Below are 16,328 nucleotides of genomic sequence, written 5' to 3' on the forward strand. Positions count from 1 at the left end.
GAACACATACTGTAAACACACACACACAGTCCTGCTATTAGTATGAGTGGCTGAGTCGCAGCAGTAGAAGAGGTAGCCAGGTAGTTGTGATTCAGCAGAGTTGCTCTGCTCAGCACTGCGTCTGTAGGTTATGTCCTGGTTCTGGCAGAGAGTAGCGCCGCAGTGTGCTTGCCATACATCACAGTTTCAGCGGGTACTTCAAGAAAAGCCCACACACTCTCTACCAGGCATCACTCTTCAGCTCGTAAACACCTGTTTTACCCTTGATACACAATCTCTGTGTATTAAAGCTAAACGTGTCGGTTGCGCAGACTAGCATCCTCCCGTGAGATTTGTAGAATTAGTCAGTCAATCTTAAACACCCCTCCCCCCGTGATGTAATACGAACCCTTAACAAGTTCATCCGTAAAGGTTAACCGGTCATGACCCATCAGAGATACCACGGGGCTGCATTAAGTTATCATAAAACATTATACGCCACAAATAGCCTCGCATCCCCACATACTGAATACATCTCAAAAATTTAACATGACAATGTACACACACTGTTACAATCCCCCTCTCACCTTTCCCAACCTCCCCCTCCCCATGGCTTTACCTGAGCAGCAGAATTTCACACGCCATTTTCACCGGTTGTCGGTTCAGCTTGGTTAGTCGTGTTGTTTTGTTTATCAAGCCTGACGTTTTTTTGGTGGGTTCTCTGGTTATCCAGACTGAGCACTTATTGGTGATAAAGTCTGTATGAGAAGGTCGAAGAGCAAAACCTGACTCCCTGGGTACATATTGTGGAGAGCTTTGTCCACAGCTGGCTTGCTGCGTCGTGTTGGGCTCGGGACTCTCTGCTGAAAAGTGCTGCAGTAAACAATCCAGAACCCTGCTCAAATACAGGGCTGCTTGACGCAACCGGGCAACCAACACCGCTGGCCAATCACCTGACCCGAAGGGGGCAGGCTTCTCCAACCAACGGCCAGTAAAAACTGACTATAACACAGCAGCCCCCCCCCCGCCCCCCCCTGTCATCCACTGGCTTTTATATAACCTGCACATCACCCCTGTCTGCTTGGTACCCACTGACATCCTATTCAATCATAGCCCAATGACTGGGCTGGCTCACTGACAGGGCTGGCTCTTTAATAGCTCTGACTGGAGCTCACCTAGGGGGACAGGGTGGCTACTGGCCACACCCACACACTGAATCACAGGCCCTCTTTAGCAGTTTACTTCTGCTCGCTCAAATCTATGTTTGTCTCTGAGTGAACACACACACACACACACACACACACACACACAGTTACACATCACATAGTCCTGTGACCTTACTCAGGATGTGTCTGAAATGAAGATGACAGTTCAGTGAGTGCCATGTGTTCTGAGAATGCTTCACTGTGTCCACTAGCAGGAAGCGGGTCAGGTTTGCTCTTAATCCTATCTTGCTTGACCCATTTATCATTGCCACAATTAAGTTGCGATAAAAGTAATCTTTCCTGGGTGGAAAGTGTGTCAGAACTCCTAGGAATGTAAGATGAGAAGCCTGTCCAAGTACTGTGGCTGAGAACTGATAATATATGTTGTGTTTGTTATCTAGGTCGCATAGACATCATACTCCAAGCAGTGTAGTACCTGCCTATCAGAGCAATATATGCGAAATACAGTATATGGTGCCGGTGCCTATAGCCTTGACAAATCAGGTAGTGAGATGAGGTAATAAGGTTGTGAGGGGGCAGTAAGAAATAACTAAGATGCGAAGGGGATGGGAGGTAGCTGAGAGCAGTGGACATAAAATGATCAGCTACTTAAAATAAAGCAAGGAGTGGATCCCAATACCAGGAGTGGGTATATGGGATAGAAGTAGTAGGAGGCACTTGTTTTGATGGGCACAGGCCACGTTAACCATGTAAACATCTGGCTGTGTGTCCATGATGAGTGCTGGGCTATCACTCAACCGCCCTCATGAAAGAGACAGCAAGAGTTCCGTTGACACATAAGAGCGGCAGGTTTCTGTGGCATGCAGTGGCCTGAAAGCCCTCATAAATAATGTCCACAGGCTCTTCAGGACAGGTCTGGTTGGAGAAGATGGACTATGACAAGGAGAACAGGTTGGACCCAGGGGCTGTTGATCCTCTGGTTCTGACGCAGTCCCAAATGGCACCCTAGTCCCTATATAGGTGGTCCCTGGTCAAAATGTGTGCACTCTAGGGAAAAGGGTGACATTTGGGACAAAGCCACTGGCTAGGTTTACAGGTCTGCCTGGTCTGGTAGTGTTGTGAGGGAAGGCACGCAGGCTGACACTCATGAGTTGGAGAGGTGAAAGGGTGAGAGAAGGAGGACAGGTGGAGGGTAGGAGGGAGGTCTGTGACCCTGCTTTCCCTCCTCAGACAGTCATTATGGAGCAAACACCTGTTCACACATTCCCCTGTCTCAAACCTCGCCAAACAGCGTGTCTCTAGGACGCTAGTCTTCATCACTGGAGTTTATTTTTGTGCCCCATGAAAGACTTTCCATGGAGCAGGGAACAGGATGTATGATGGACGGTCCAACAGGTTTATATTTAGATTTGATGGGAGCTGTCGCTGGCAGGCTTAATGGCTATCAAGGCTCGGCACAAACAAGTCAGCAAAGCCTGCACTTTCTCCCTCTGACTAGGGTTGCAGAGGGAGGATAGATTACTGGAAACTTTAGAAGTTCACCAGTAAACTACCAAAATGTTAGTATCTTTCAAAGATGTTATGTAATAAAGTGTAGGTCCAAAATGCTCCTGAACAGCTTCTAACCCCAAGACTGCTGAACAATTTATTAAAATGGCCATCCGGACAATTTACATTGCAACCTCCCCCCCCCCCTTTCATTTTCACACTGCTGCTACTCGCGGTTTATCTATGCAGTCACACTTTACCCTTACCTACATGTACAAATTACCTCAACTAACCTGTACCCCCGCACATTGACTCGGCACCCCCTCTATATAGCCTTGTTATTTTTTACTTTGTGTTCCTTTTTAGTACATTTTTTACTTTAGTTTATTCAGTAAATATTTTCTTAATTTCTTGAACTGCATTGTTGGTAAGGGCTTTTAAGTAAGCATTTCACGGTATGGTCTACATCTGTTGTATTCAGCGCATGTGATCAATACACATTTGATTTTACATCTAGTAGCCCTTTTGGGAACTTCAGATTATCACAGGTGTCTAATTATCTCTGGCCCTGTGTGGCATTATTATGTCAAATATATTACAATTAAATAAAATGAAAAAGCTGCAAAACATTATTCTAAATATAAACCATCAACTTAGTGAATAGCATTGGTGTTTAACATGAGGGTTTAAGCAAATTATTCTTTATATACAGTACCAATCAGAAGTTTGGACACACCTACTCATTCAATGCTTTTTATTTTTTACTATTTTCTACATTGTAGAATAATAGTGAAGACATCAAAACTATGAACTAACACATATGGAACCATGTAGTAACCAAAAAAGTGTTGAACAAATCAAAATATATTTTATATTTGAGATTCTTCAAAGTAGCCACCCCTGGCCTTGATGACAGCTTTGCACACTCTTGGCATACTCTCAACCAGCTTCATGAGGTAGTCCCCTGGAATTCATTTCAATTAACAGGTGTGCCTTGTTTTAAAGTTCATTTGTGGAATTTCTTTCCTTCTTAATGCAATCAGTTGTGTTGTGAAAAGGTAGGTGTGGTATACAGAAGATAGCTCAAATAAGTAAAGAGAAATGACAGTCCATCATTACTTTAAGACATGAAGGTCAGTCAACTTTGAACATTTCTTCAAGTGCAATTGCAAAAACCATCAAGCACCATGATGAAACTGACTGTCATCAGGACCGCCAAAGGAAAGGAAGACCGAGTTACCTCTGCTGCAGAGGATAAGTTCATTTGTTACCAGTCTTAGAAAATGCAGCCCAAATAAATGCTTCACAGAGTTCAAGAAACAGACATCTCAAAATCAACTGTTCAGAGGAGAATCAGGCCTTCATAGTCGAATTGCTGCAAAGAAACCCTTACTAAAGGACACCAATAATAATAATAATAATAATAATAATAATAATAATGAGACTTGCTTAGGACAAGAAACACGAGCAATGGACATTAGACCAGTGAAAATCTGTCCTTTGGTCTGATGAGTCCAAATTTTAGATTTTTGGTTCCAACCACCGTGTCTTTGTGAGACGCAGAGTAGCTGAACAGATCGCTGCATGTGTGGTTCCCACCGTGGTGTGACGGTGCTTTGCTGGTGACACAGTCAGCAATCTATTGAGACTTCACGGCATACTTAACCACCATGGCTACCACAGCAATACACCATCCCATCTGGTTTGTGCTTAGTGGGACCATCATTTGTTTTTCAACAGGACAATGACCTAACACACCTTCAGGCTATATGAGGGCTATTTGACCAAGAAGGTGAGTGAAGGAGTGCTGCATCAGATGACCTGGCCTCCACAATCCCCCGACCTCAACCCCATTGAGATGGTTGGGGATGACTTGGAACGCAGAGTGAAGAAAAAGCAGCCAACAAGTGCTCAGCATATGTGGGAACTCCTTCAAGACAGTTGGAAAAGCATTCCAGGTGAAGCTGGTTGAGAGAATGCCAAGAGTGTGCAAAGCTGTCTTCAAGACAAAGGATGGTTACTATGAAGAATCTCATATATTTCAAAAATGTAAACACTTTTTTGGTTACTACATGATTCTTAGTAAAAAATAGTAAAAATAAAGAAAAATCCTTTAATGAGTAGGTGTGTCCAAACTTTTGACTGGTACTGTATATGAATAATTTAATTCAAGTATAGTTGACCAAAATTACAAAAGATTCTGGTAAATTACCGGTAGCTTTGCAACCCTATCAATGACCGAACCACATCGTACATGACCAATCAAGTGTTATTGTTGATCAATGACTACCTTCATGATTTCATAAGCAAGTGCGTCTACCAAAGAATAAAAAAAAAATACAAGATTTAAGACATTTATAAAATTACATAATACCACAAATTCCATCAAAGGCAGAGCTGTAACTGCATAATCCCCGGCATCACAGCAATAGTTGTGGGGATACAGGCAGCTGCCAATTCTGTTGGTTGCCATTTAATCTCTGTTAATTTCAGTGCTTGCCCCAACTCCACCCTTCTATCTACATGAGTCTGGGACTGGGCCCTAATTCTGCAGCAGCTGCCACCCAAAGCCTTTCCCTATCCCCCCCAAGCGGGTAAAGTGTTGGGCCGGTTCAAATCACCCAAGCCGACAAGGTAAACAAATATGCCAATGTGCCCTTGAGGAAGGCACTTAGCTCTAATTGCTCCTGTAAGTCACTCTGGATAAGAGTGTCTGCTAAATGACAAAAATGTAAATGTAAAGTCCAGCTACCACCCAAATCCCCTTAACCTTTACAGAACGACCAGGACAAGCACATATATTGTATTCGGAAAGTATTCAGACCTCTTGACTTATTCCATATTTTGTTACGTTTCAGACAAATCCTTAAATTGAATAAACACATTTTTTTCCCCTCAGCAATCTACACATAATACCCGAAAGTCACTCTGACATAGTTCTCCCATATCCACAGAGAACTCTGGAGCCATCTCTGCAGCACTCGACCAGTCAGGGCTTTTTGGTAGAGTGGCCAGACGGAAGCCACTCCTCAGTACAAGGCACATGACAGCCTGCTTGGAGTTTTCCAAAAGGCACCTAAAGGACTCTGACCATGAGAAACAGGATTCTCTGGTCTGATGAAACCAAGATTGAACTCTTTGGCCTGAATGCCAAGCGTCACGTCTGGTGGAAATCTGGCACCATCCCTATAGCGAAGCATGGGGGTGGCAGCATCATGCCATGGGGATGTTTTTCAGCGGCAGTGACTGGAAGACCAGTCTGGATCGGGGGAAAGATGAACGGAGCAAATTACAGAGAAATCCTTGGTGAAAATCAGCTCCAGAGTGCTCAGACTGAGGTGAAGGTTCACTTTTCAACAGGGCAATGACCCAAAGTACACAGCCAAGACAACGCAGGAGTTGCTTCCGGACAAGTCTCTGAATGTCCTTGAGTGGCCCAGCCAGAGCCTGGACTTGAACCCGATCAAACATCTCTGGAGGGACCTGAAAATAGCTGTGCAGCGATGCACCCCATCCAACCTGACAGAGCTTGAGAGGATCTGCAGAGAAGAATGTGAGAAACTCCCCAAATACAGGTGTGCCAAGCTTGTAGCATCATACCCAAGAAGACTGGAGGCTGTAATCGCTGCCAAAAGTGCTTCAACAAAGTACTGCGTAAAAGGTCTGAGAACTTAAGTAAATTTGATGTTTTTATTTTTTTATAAATTTGCTAAAAATTCTTTAAAAAAATAGTTTTTGCTTTGTCATTATGGGTATTGTGTGTAGATTGATGAGGTGGGAAAAAAAACAATTTAATCAATTTCAGAACATAACAAATTGTGGAAAAATTCAAGGGGTCTGAATATTTTCCCAAAGCACTGTACATACACCCCTACAGTTCATGTCTGACTCCTTGGTGACATGATTCAGAAGCCGGAGGCACAGAGTGAGAGGTCAAGTTAGCCGAAAAGGGCCTTCTCGGTCCTTGTTTGGCATACCATAAAGTGTTAAACACTGCAGCAGTAGGGTCCATGGGAAAACAATAGCCCAGAAGCGAGTGCCAACCCACTAGTGTCATAGTTGTTTTTCAACTCCCATGTGGGTCCAAATCAAGTCTATTGTGTGTATGGTTTGGGAAACAACCAGTAAAGACTGGTAACAAATACAGTGAGATCCAAATGTATTGGGACAGTGACATCTGTTGTTGTTTTGGCTCTGTACTCTAGCACTATGGAGTTCAAATTATACAATGACTATGAGGTTAAAGTGCAGACTTTCTGTACTTAGTCCACCCATTTTAGGGGACCAAAAGTATTGGGAAAGATTCACTTATATGTAATGTTCTCTCAAATATTTTGGGGCATTGAGCAAATGTTTGGTCTTGTGAGCATACACGTGAGAATTGTGTTCCCTTACAGTTTTAGACAGTAGCTAATAGGCTATTGTGGCTATTTGAGCATAATGTGAGCCTACCAACAAAACCAATGGAGCAAATCCCATAACATTTTCACATGGAAATAGCTTTTGATTTCTATCATATAGCCTACCGTGGCCTATATGTGGTGTTCAATGCAGGCCTACGTTGCATGAGACTCTTAAAAGTTCTTACATTATGAAGGGCTTGACATTAATTCATTTTTTACTTGATTTATAACACCATGGGCCAAATAGGTGACTGTAAATTGTATTGTATGATGCAAGAAACCACTTTACAAAATACAATTTATAATTGTTAGCATACAGAGAATGACAATATTCAAGCCTGTCTCAAAATACAACACTGCCCCTTTAATTAAGACATTAGCTTTTTACCTGACTGGCTTTTCAAAGACAGCTTGAAATGTAGCCTACACATTTTATGTTCTTGTAAGAAGCACTAACTCCCCATTGCTGACTTATACTTATAAGTGGGCTAGTAACTCGCTAACTAGCAAAGAATATCAACAAATGTGCACACGTGTGGCTCTGCGCTCTGAACTGATCTCCGTTGCTCTCTGGCTCTTCACATTGTGTTTAGAAACATTCCATTCTTATTTATTTACAATAAAAAAGTGACTCCAAAATAACAATACATTATTTACCATTCATTTAAAATTGGGCAAAAATAAATCGGAAACAGCAAATGCATCCAACAAGTTTGTAGTCACAAGCTTGATGTAATCATTGCATGCTAGGAATATGGGACCAAACTAAAGTTGACTACTTTAATACACAAGTGAATTTGTCTCAATACTTTAGGTACCAGAAAATAGGGGGGACTATGTACCAAAAGTGCTTCCTAAACAGTTCACCCAATATGGATGAAAATTCCCTTCAAATTAAAGCTGACAGTCTGTACTTTAACCTCGTAGTTATTGTATAATTTCAAATCCAAAGTGCTGGAGTAGAGACAAAACTGTCACAGTCCCAATACTTTTAGAGCTCACTGTATGTGTGGTGTGCTGTGGGGTGTGTCACTGTCTCAAGCCTTTCTAGCCATGTAGACTATTTCCCCCTGCCATGGTGCATGTGGCTGTCTGTTTGTGTGGATTAGGGATTAATGGGTTTAATCACCTTAACCCTTTACACTGGTGAGAATGGGCCTATATGGATAGGGCTACATTTAAATGTTTCTTACAGAAAAAATATATAAAGCATATGTATATCCATGGTAGCAATTGAAAGGGAACAGTTAGGAGATTACGGAAAATTATTAGACAAAAACGTGAGGACTACAGTTCACCTGACAACTGTATCCAAACATTACACGGTTGATTTTATGTGCAATTTACTGTACTTATTGCCGCATTTGTTGATACCAACATCTGAAAATACTCTGGATACATTCAGTAAAATTCTAAGAATATTAATGGAAAATATGGCACAGTGGAGCAAAAAAGTATTTAGTCAGCCACCAATTGTGCAATTTCTCCCACTTAAAAAGATGAGAGGCCTGTAATTTTCATTACAGATACACTTCAACTATGACAGACAAAATGAGGAAAAGAAATCCAGAAAATCACAATGTAGGATTTTTAATTAATTTATTTGCAAATTATGGTGGAAAATAAGTATTTGGTCAATAACAAAAGTTTCTCAATACTTTGTTATATACCCTTTGTTGGCAATGACAGAGGTCAAACGTTTTCTGTAAGTCTTCACAAGGTTTTCACACACTGTGGCTGGTATTTTGACCCATTCCTCCATCTAAAGCAGTGATGTTTTGGGACTGTTGCTGGGCAACAGGGACTTTCAACTCCCTCCAAAGATTTTCTATGGGGTTGAGATCTGGAGACTGGCTAGGCCACTCCAGGACCTTGAAATGCTTCTTACGAAGCCACTCCTTTGTTGCCCGGGCGGTGTGTTTGGGATCATGCTGAAAGACCCAGCCACGTTTCATCTTCAATGCCCTTGCTGATGGAAGGAGGTTTTCACTCAAAAATCTCACGATACATGGCCCCATTCATTCTTTCCTTTACACGGATCAGTCGTCCTGGTCCCTTTGCAGAAAAACAGCCCCAAAGCATGATGTTTCCACCCCCATGCTTCACAGTAGGTATGGTGTTCTTTGAATGCAACTCAGCATTCTTTGCCCTCCAAACACAACGAGTTGAATTTTTACCAAAAAGTTATATTTTGGTTTGATCTGACCATATGACATTCTTCCAATCTTCTTCTGGATCATTCAAATGCTCTCTAGCAAACTTCAGACGGGCTTGGACATGTACTGGCTTAAGCAGGGGGACACGTCTGGCACTGAGTCCCTGGCAGCGTAGTGTGTTACTGATGGTAGGCTTTGTTACTTTGGTCCCAGCTCTCTGCAGGTCATTCACTAGGTCCCCCCGTGTGGTTCTGGGATTTATGCTCACCGTTCTTGTGATCATTTTGACCCCACGGGGTGAGATCTTGCGTGGATCCCCAGATCGAGGGAGATTATCAGTGGTCTTGTATGTCTTCCATTTCCTAATAATTGCTCCCACAGTTATTTCTTCAAACCAAGCTGCTTACCTATTGCAGATTCAGTCTTCCCAGCCTGGTGCAGGTCTACAATTTTGTTTCTGGTGTCCTTTGGCAGCTCTTTGGTCTTGGCCATAGTGGAGTTTGGAGTGTGACTGTTTGAGGTTGTGGACAGGTGTCTTTTATACTGATAACAAGTTCAAACAGGTGCCATTAATACAGGTAACGAGTGGAGGACAGCCTCTTAAACAAGAAGTTACAGGTCTGTGAGAGCCAGAAATCTTCCTTGTTTGTAGGTGACCAAATACTTATTTTCCACCATCATTTGCAAATAAATTCATAAACAATCCTACAATGTGATTTTCTGGATTTTTTTCTCTTATTTTGTCTGTCATAGTGTACCTATGATGAAAATCACAGGCCTCTCTCATCTTTTTAGGTGGGAGAACCTGCACAATTGGTGGCTGACTAAATACTTTTTTGCCCCACTGTAGGTGCAACATAAAGATAAATTATAAGGTTTGAGTGAAAGGACTAACTGGGATGTCAGTGGCCACACACACACACACACACACACCTCTCCAAAGCGTGCACAGTTCCTAAGTAATTTCAATGCACTTTTACTCCTAGTTCTTCTTCTCCTGCGCCGTTGATGAGCTAAAGCAAGCACACTTGTAGTCGTTTTGGTTGGAACACAACACTGCATCCCCGCCATCAAAAAAAGTGTTGTTTACGAAATCCCAAAACGGTCCATTCTAAATCTCAATCTGGGTCAGGTGGGCATCAACCGATAGTAATTTTGATGCGCATAGAAAGGAGTCATGAGCGCATTCAGGTGCGTGTGACGCGGCAAATTTTCTTCACAATAAACAAACATAAGCTCGTTCTGTTCAGAACAACCCAGGGTATGACAGCATGTCATCTTGTAACGGTACATCAAACATAGTGATCATAAACGTTGACAATGTATATGACAGTTTTATTCTATGGAAATTGCACATTTGGACTAAAGGGTGTTTGGCTTACTTGTATGACATCAACGCAGTATTTATTATAATCCTCAACGTCTCACTTAAAAAATACTAATACATTTCACATGCTGTTGTGCAAATGGAATAGACAACAGGTGGAAATTATAGGCAATTAGCAAGACACCCCCAATAAAGGAGTGGTTGTGCAGGTGGTGACCATAGACCACTTCTCAGTTCCTATGCTTCCTGGCTGATGTTTTGGTCACTTTTGAATGCTGGCGGTGGGTGCTTTCACTCTAGTGGTAGCATGAGGCGGAGTCTACAACCCACACAAGTGGCTCAGGTAGTGCAGCTCATCCAGGATGGCACATCAATGCGAGCTGTGGCAAGAAGGTTTGCTGTGTCTGTCAGCGTAGTGTCCAGAGCATGGAGGTGCTACTAGGAGACAGACCAGTATATCAGGAGACGTGGAGGAGGCCGTAGGAGGGCAACAACCCAGCAGCAGGACTGCTACCTCCGCCTTTGTGCAAGAAGGAGCAGGAGGAGCACTGCCAGAGCCCTGCAAAATGACCTACAGCAGGCCACAAATGTGCATGTGTCTGCTCAAACGGTCAGAAACAGACTCCATGAGGGTGGTATGAGGGCCCGACATCCACAGGTGGGGGTTGTGCTTACAGCCCAACACCGTGCAGGACGTTTGGCATTTGCCAGAGAACACCAAGATTGGCAAATTTGCCACTGGCGCCCTGTGCTCTTCACAGATGAAAGCAGGTTCACACTGAGCACATGTGACAGACGTGACAGAGTCTGGAGACGCCGTGGAGAAGGTTCTGCTGCCTGCAACATCCTCCAGCATGACCGGTTTGGCGGTGGGTCAGTCATGGTGTGGGGTGGCATTTCTTTGGGGGGCCTCCATGTGCTCACCAGAGGTAGCCTGACTGCCATTAGGTACCGAGATGAGATCCTCAGACCCCTTGTGAGACCATATGCTGGTGCGGTTGGCCCTGGGTTCCTCCTAATGCAAGACAATGCTAGACCTCATGTGGCTGGAGTGTGTCAGCAGTTCCTGCAAGAGGAAGGCATTGATGCTATGGACTGGCCCACCCGTTCCCCAGACCTGAATCCAATTGAGCACATCTGGGACATCATGTCTCGCTCCATCCACCAACAGACTGTCCAGGAGTTGGCGGATGCTTTAGTCCAGGTCTGGGAGGAGATCCCTCAGGAGACCATCCACCACCTCATCAGGAGCATGCCCAGGCGTTGTAGGGAGGTCATACAGGCACGTGGAGGCCACACACACTACTGAGCCTCCTTTTGACTTGTTTTAAGGACATTACATCGAAGTTGGATCAGCCTGTAGTGTGGTTTTCCACTTGAATTTTGAGTGTGACTCCAAATCCAGACCTCCATGGGTTGATAAATTTGATTTCCATTGATCATTTTTGTGTGATTTTGTTGTCAGCTCATTCAACTATGTAAAGAAAAAAGTTCAGATCTAGGATGTGTTATTTTAGTGTTCCCTTTATTTTTTTGAGCAGTGTATGTTCCCTCATCTCAGCCATATGCGTGAATGTTCCAAAATGCTATTACGGGAGAACACCATTCTCAAACTCGCACCTGATGCGAGCAGTTTTTATAATTTGTCAGATGGCAGATGGACATACAGCCTAATGGTAGAAACTTAGAAAAAGAGGGAATATCTGATGATGCAACAATAGGATTGTGCCTTACTGCCTTTGGACGTTAGAATAAGAAATGTTGGTTTAAATGGCATATCAGAAAATCATAGCTTTTTTTCTATGGTTGGATTTTGGCTGTAGGCTATTAAAAGCAAGGTAAGATTGTTTGAAACCTGGACAACCTATGATATTGCTGGCTAGGCATCGCATTTGTAATTATTTTGGTTAATATAAATGTATAATATTAGACTTTCATTCCAATGTTGGGCAAATAGGCCTACTAGAATGCACATTTTACTTTCTTCCAGCCTGTTTGCGGCCTGCCGGCCCGGAGCGGAGCGGAGGTTTTGTGTGCTGGGAGTTGCTGTGGCATTTGCATTGTCTGTAGGCTATGGCTAGCTATTATGGTATTCTTGAGAATATGGCTGTATCTCCCTGACCTAAACCGAATGCACACTGTAAAATGTGCAATGTATTTCTGCCTCGCGCCGCAACACTGCCTGTCATGGCGCTGTGCGTGCGCATGTGAAGAGCAGAGTGACAAGATTCATTTTTAGAAGTGATGGATGCGCAAAGGCATAAAAGTTTGTTTAAATTACAGAATGCTGTGATATTTTGGTTAAAAGACTCAAGTCACAGAAAATGAAATTAAACAATATACCACATTACTTCTTACTAGTACTACATGTATTGTTTTAGAAACATTTCAAAGTATGCTCATCTGTTTTTTTGCATTTTGTTGGTGTGATTTTTAGCAACAACAAAAAATATTTTGCTGGTAAAAAAAATCTGAATGGCTGTTAGATTTAGCCAAATGTAGGTAGATTTTGGCATTGTCAGGCTGGGGAACACATGCATTCTTTATTGTATTTTGTTGTGTTGTGTTTAAATGGGGCAGCTGGTGGTGTAATGGAATGTCTAAGTTTATTCAGTAATCAGTTCACAATAACATTCTTTTCTCCAATATATTGTATGCATGTGGTTATCATGTTCAATTAATAAATTATAATTATTAATAATGTAATGGGTGTTTGTTTACATTAAGATGCAAAAAGGGGTTTGTAATATAGACTGTATTTATCGGTCTCCGAAATAAACCAATTCCTTTAAAAGCACTGCAAATGATCTAGATCAATGCTGGCATATCAAAACATTAAAAAAATTAATATGTTTAATAAAAAAATATGGGACGGTTCAAGTTCAGTTTGGGACAGTTGAAATTGCACTTTGGCATGGTACTGGGTGATGAAAAAAAGTTAGTTGCAAACCCTGTAGCCACTGCGTTCCAATGTAGGCGTTTATCAGTGCACAAAGGCAGAGCCACCCAAACCCACTCTGATAGAGGCAGAGCTTTACAGCTCTGTTTCGATTTAAACAGGAAGCTACACCACCAACAATCTAGGGAAAAAAGTTCCTAAGCAAAAGCGGAACATCTAGAGGCCTATGGGGCGGCAGGGTAGCCTAGTGGTTAGAGCGTTGGACTAGTAACCGGAAGGTTGCAAGTTCAAACCCCCGAGCTGACAAGGTACAAATCTGTTGTTCTGCCCCTGAACAGTTAACCCACTGTTCCTCGGTTGTCATTGAAAATAAGAATTTGTTCTCAACTGACTTGCCTAGTTAAATAAAGATTTTTAAAAAATGCTCTAAATTGGAGGCTGACTTGGATCTTTATGTTAAGTATTTTGTTTACTTTGCATTAGTTAATCTGTACTTCTTGAAACAATCCAGGAGTACAATGAGTCACTCTTAAATCCCTATTGTTCTTCATGCTCATATAATCTAATCAAAGTTTGTCACGTGCGCTGAATACAACATTTGTAGACCTTAAATGCTTACTTACAGGCTCTAACCAATAGTGCAAAAAAGGTTAGGTAAATAGGTAAATAAAGAAATAAAAACAACAGTAAAAAGACAGTGAAAAATAACAGTAGCGAGGCTATAAAAGTAGCGAGGCTACATACAGACACCGGTTAGTCAGGCTGATTGAGGTAGTATGTACATGTAGATATGGTTAAAGTAACTATGCATATATATGATGGACAGAGTAGCAGTAGCGTAAAAGAGGGGTTGGTGTAGCTTCCTGTAATGTCTGTGTTGAACAGTATGCTCAGAATGTGGAGGAGTGTGGCCATAAAAAGAGACAATTGTGTAAAGGAATGACAGACTCGCTCCTCTGAAATTGTTCTCCATTAATACGATTTAAGCAGCCTGTCATACCAGACCTGTCTGACATTTAGCTGCTGTGGTGGAGCTCTCAATAGCCCTGTTGGCGCTCTGCTGAGATCAAAGTGGGTGCAGGTGCACTGGAACTAAACAAATAGAGGCGAGGAGGAGATGAGATCAACAGAAAGACTTAGATTATCTTTCATGTCTAGACCTCCGGACTTTTGAAGGGAGACACTCATCCGTTTAGTAGAGTGGAGATCAGCACAGCTTTTACATGGCTACCTGGTCCTGAACTAGCACCATTTTGCTCAGTACATTGAATGAGAAAAAAACGTTATGATCTAATGCACTATTTTGCTCAGTGTATAGAAAATTGGGGTCAGGAGCCCACGTGGAGTCACCCGACTGAAAAATAGTTACGATCACGGTGGGAAATGAACACCCGCCAAATGCAGGTAGATTTAGGCATTGTTAGGTAAGCAATGTCTATTTCAACAACCAAAACATTTGGGAATAGTACAAATTTAAATAAAGCCAAAGCCCAGATGTAAAAGTTGGTCGAGTTGGCTAGTTACATCGTTTTGTTGTTTTTCAATATTAGTTGGGTTTGCTTCAAATGTCTGCTGCTACGGAAGAAACGGTGATTTGCATGTCTGACAGAGACGGCGTGCCCCTTTACCATGGTAACGGCCCGCCCCTTAAAGTGGCAGCAGAATTTTTTTGTCTTCCCTAAAACATTTATTCATTAACTTTAAGTAATTTCTTATCATTAAAACAGTTAAATATTATTTTTTTTTATCCTAAATGTCAAATGATTTACTCCTTGTAAAAAAATTCAGCATAGAGCCCTGAACGTTTTCCACCATGATTGCTATCACTAGTCGGCTAACACCCGGTTACGCAATCCTGCACTTTAGAGAATGCTTCCCTGTATACAGAGACATGGAATCACTGGTCACTTTAACAATGGAACATCAGTCACTTTAATAATGTTTACATACTGCTTTACCCATTACATATGTATATACTGTATTATATTCTACTGTATTTTAGTCAATGCCACTCCGACATTGCTCGTCCTAATATTTATATATTTCTTAACATTCTTTTACTTTTAGATTGGTGTGTATTGTTGTGAATTAGTTAGATACTACTGCACTGTTGGACCTAGGAACACAAGCATTTCGCTACACCCTTAATAACATCTGCTAAATGTGTGTATGTGTCCAATAAAATTTGATATGTAATAATAAATAAGCCGTTTCACTCAGCATTTTGTGGAAATTGTGATTCCAATTATGTAATACTCATGTGAGCTGACCCAATGACATTATACTATAAGAGATCTTTATGGCTTAACCCAGATACAAGAACATAGCTGTGGTGGAGCAGGCAGCTTGGTTGGAATGTGACATACATTCCCTGGATATGATCGATTAAATATTTTATTTTGAATAATTTTCTACCATGTCAGTTGTCCTGACTTGGCACTGGAAAAAAAAAAAAGTATAGAGCCCTGGCGCTAATGTAAAGTAACTGTTCATAAAAAAAGTTGTATTTCTTATCAAGCAAAATAGTTATTTATCACGATACACATCGCCCAGCTGTAGTACAGATGAATCATTGATAAATCGCACATGAACTGCCCCTTTCAATTTTTAGTGTATTTATTCCTAATTGTCTACGCTTGATATATTTTTGTATACCCAGAGCAGCAAACCAAATTACCCCATGAGGATCATAAAGTCAATCATCAACTTATCTTACCTTGAAGAGGGAGTGACCTGCGTGTTACTGTGTTGGGGGGATTCGGAGGTGGAAGGGGGGCCTTCCTCGCCCTCGCCGTCCTGGGGCAGCTCCTCACATGCCTCTAATTTCTCATCGTCCAGGAGCTCAGTGATCTGCAAGGGAGAGTGATGGGTCAGGGGACATTTTAGAAGTAGGCTAGGAGGTTTAAGTAT

General features: G+C 42.1%; 1 protein-coding gene across 10 annotated transcripts in view; it reads right to left on the reverse strand.

Annotated features, from left to right (window-relative positions):
* The window catches only part of LOC110488572 (protein FAM13B), a 77,647-nt gene that overhangs the window by 15,435 nt on the left and 45,884 nt on the right, over positions 1–16,328 (reverse strand). For 8 of the 10 annotated variants that reach the window (XM_021560839.3, XM_090198168.1, XM_021560838.3 and 5 more), the window contains exon 7: positions 16,135–16,268. In XM_021560839.3, coding sequence (XP_021416514.3) covers positions 16,135–16,268 — 134 coding nt within the window. Of the gene's footprint in view, positions 1–598; positions 1,011–16,134; positions 16,269–16,328 lie in introns of those variants that run through there. The other 2 variants (XM_090198170.1, XM_090198171.1) reach the window with 2 other exon arrangements.

The sequence above is a fragment of the Oncorhynchus mykiss genome, chromosome 14 (assembly GCF_057628025.1).
Source record: "Oncorhynchus mykiss isolate SJ-2025 chromosome 14, ASM5762802v1, whole genome shotgun sequence".
Classification (NCBI taxonomy): domain Eukaryota; kingdom Metazoa; phylum Chordata; class Actinopteri; order Salmoniformes; family Salmonidae; genus Oncorhynchus; species Oncorhynchus mykiss.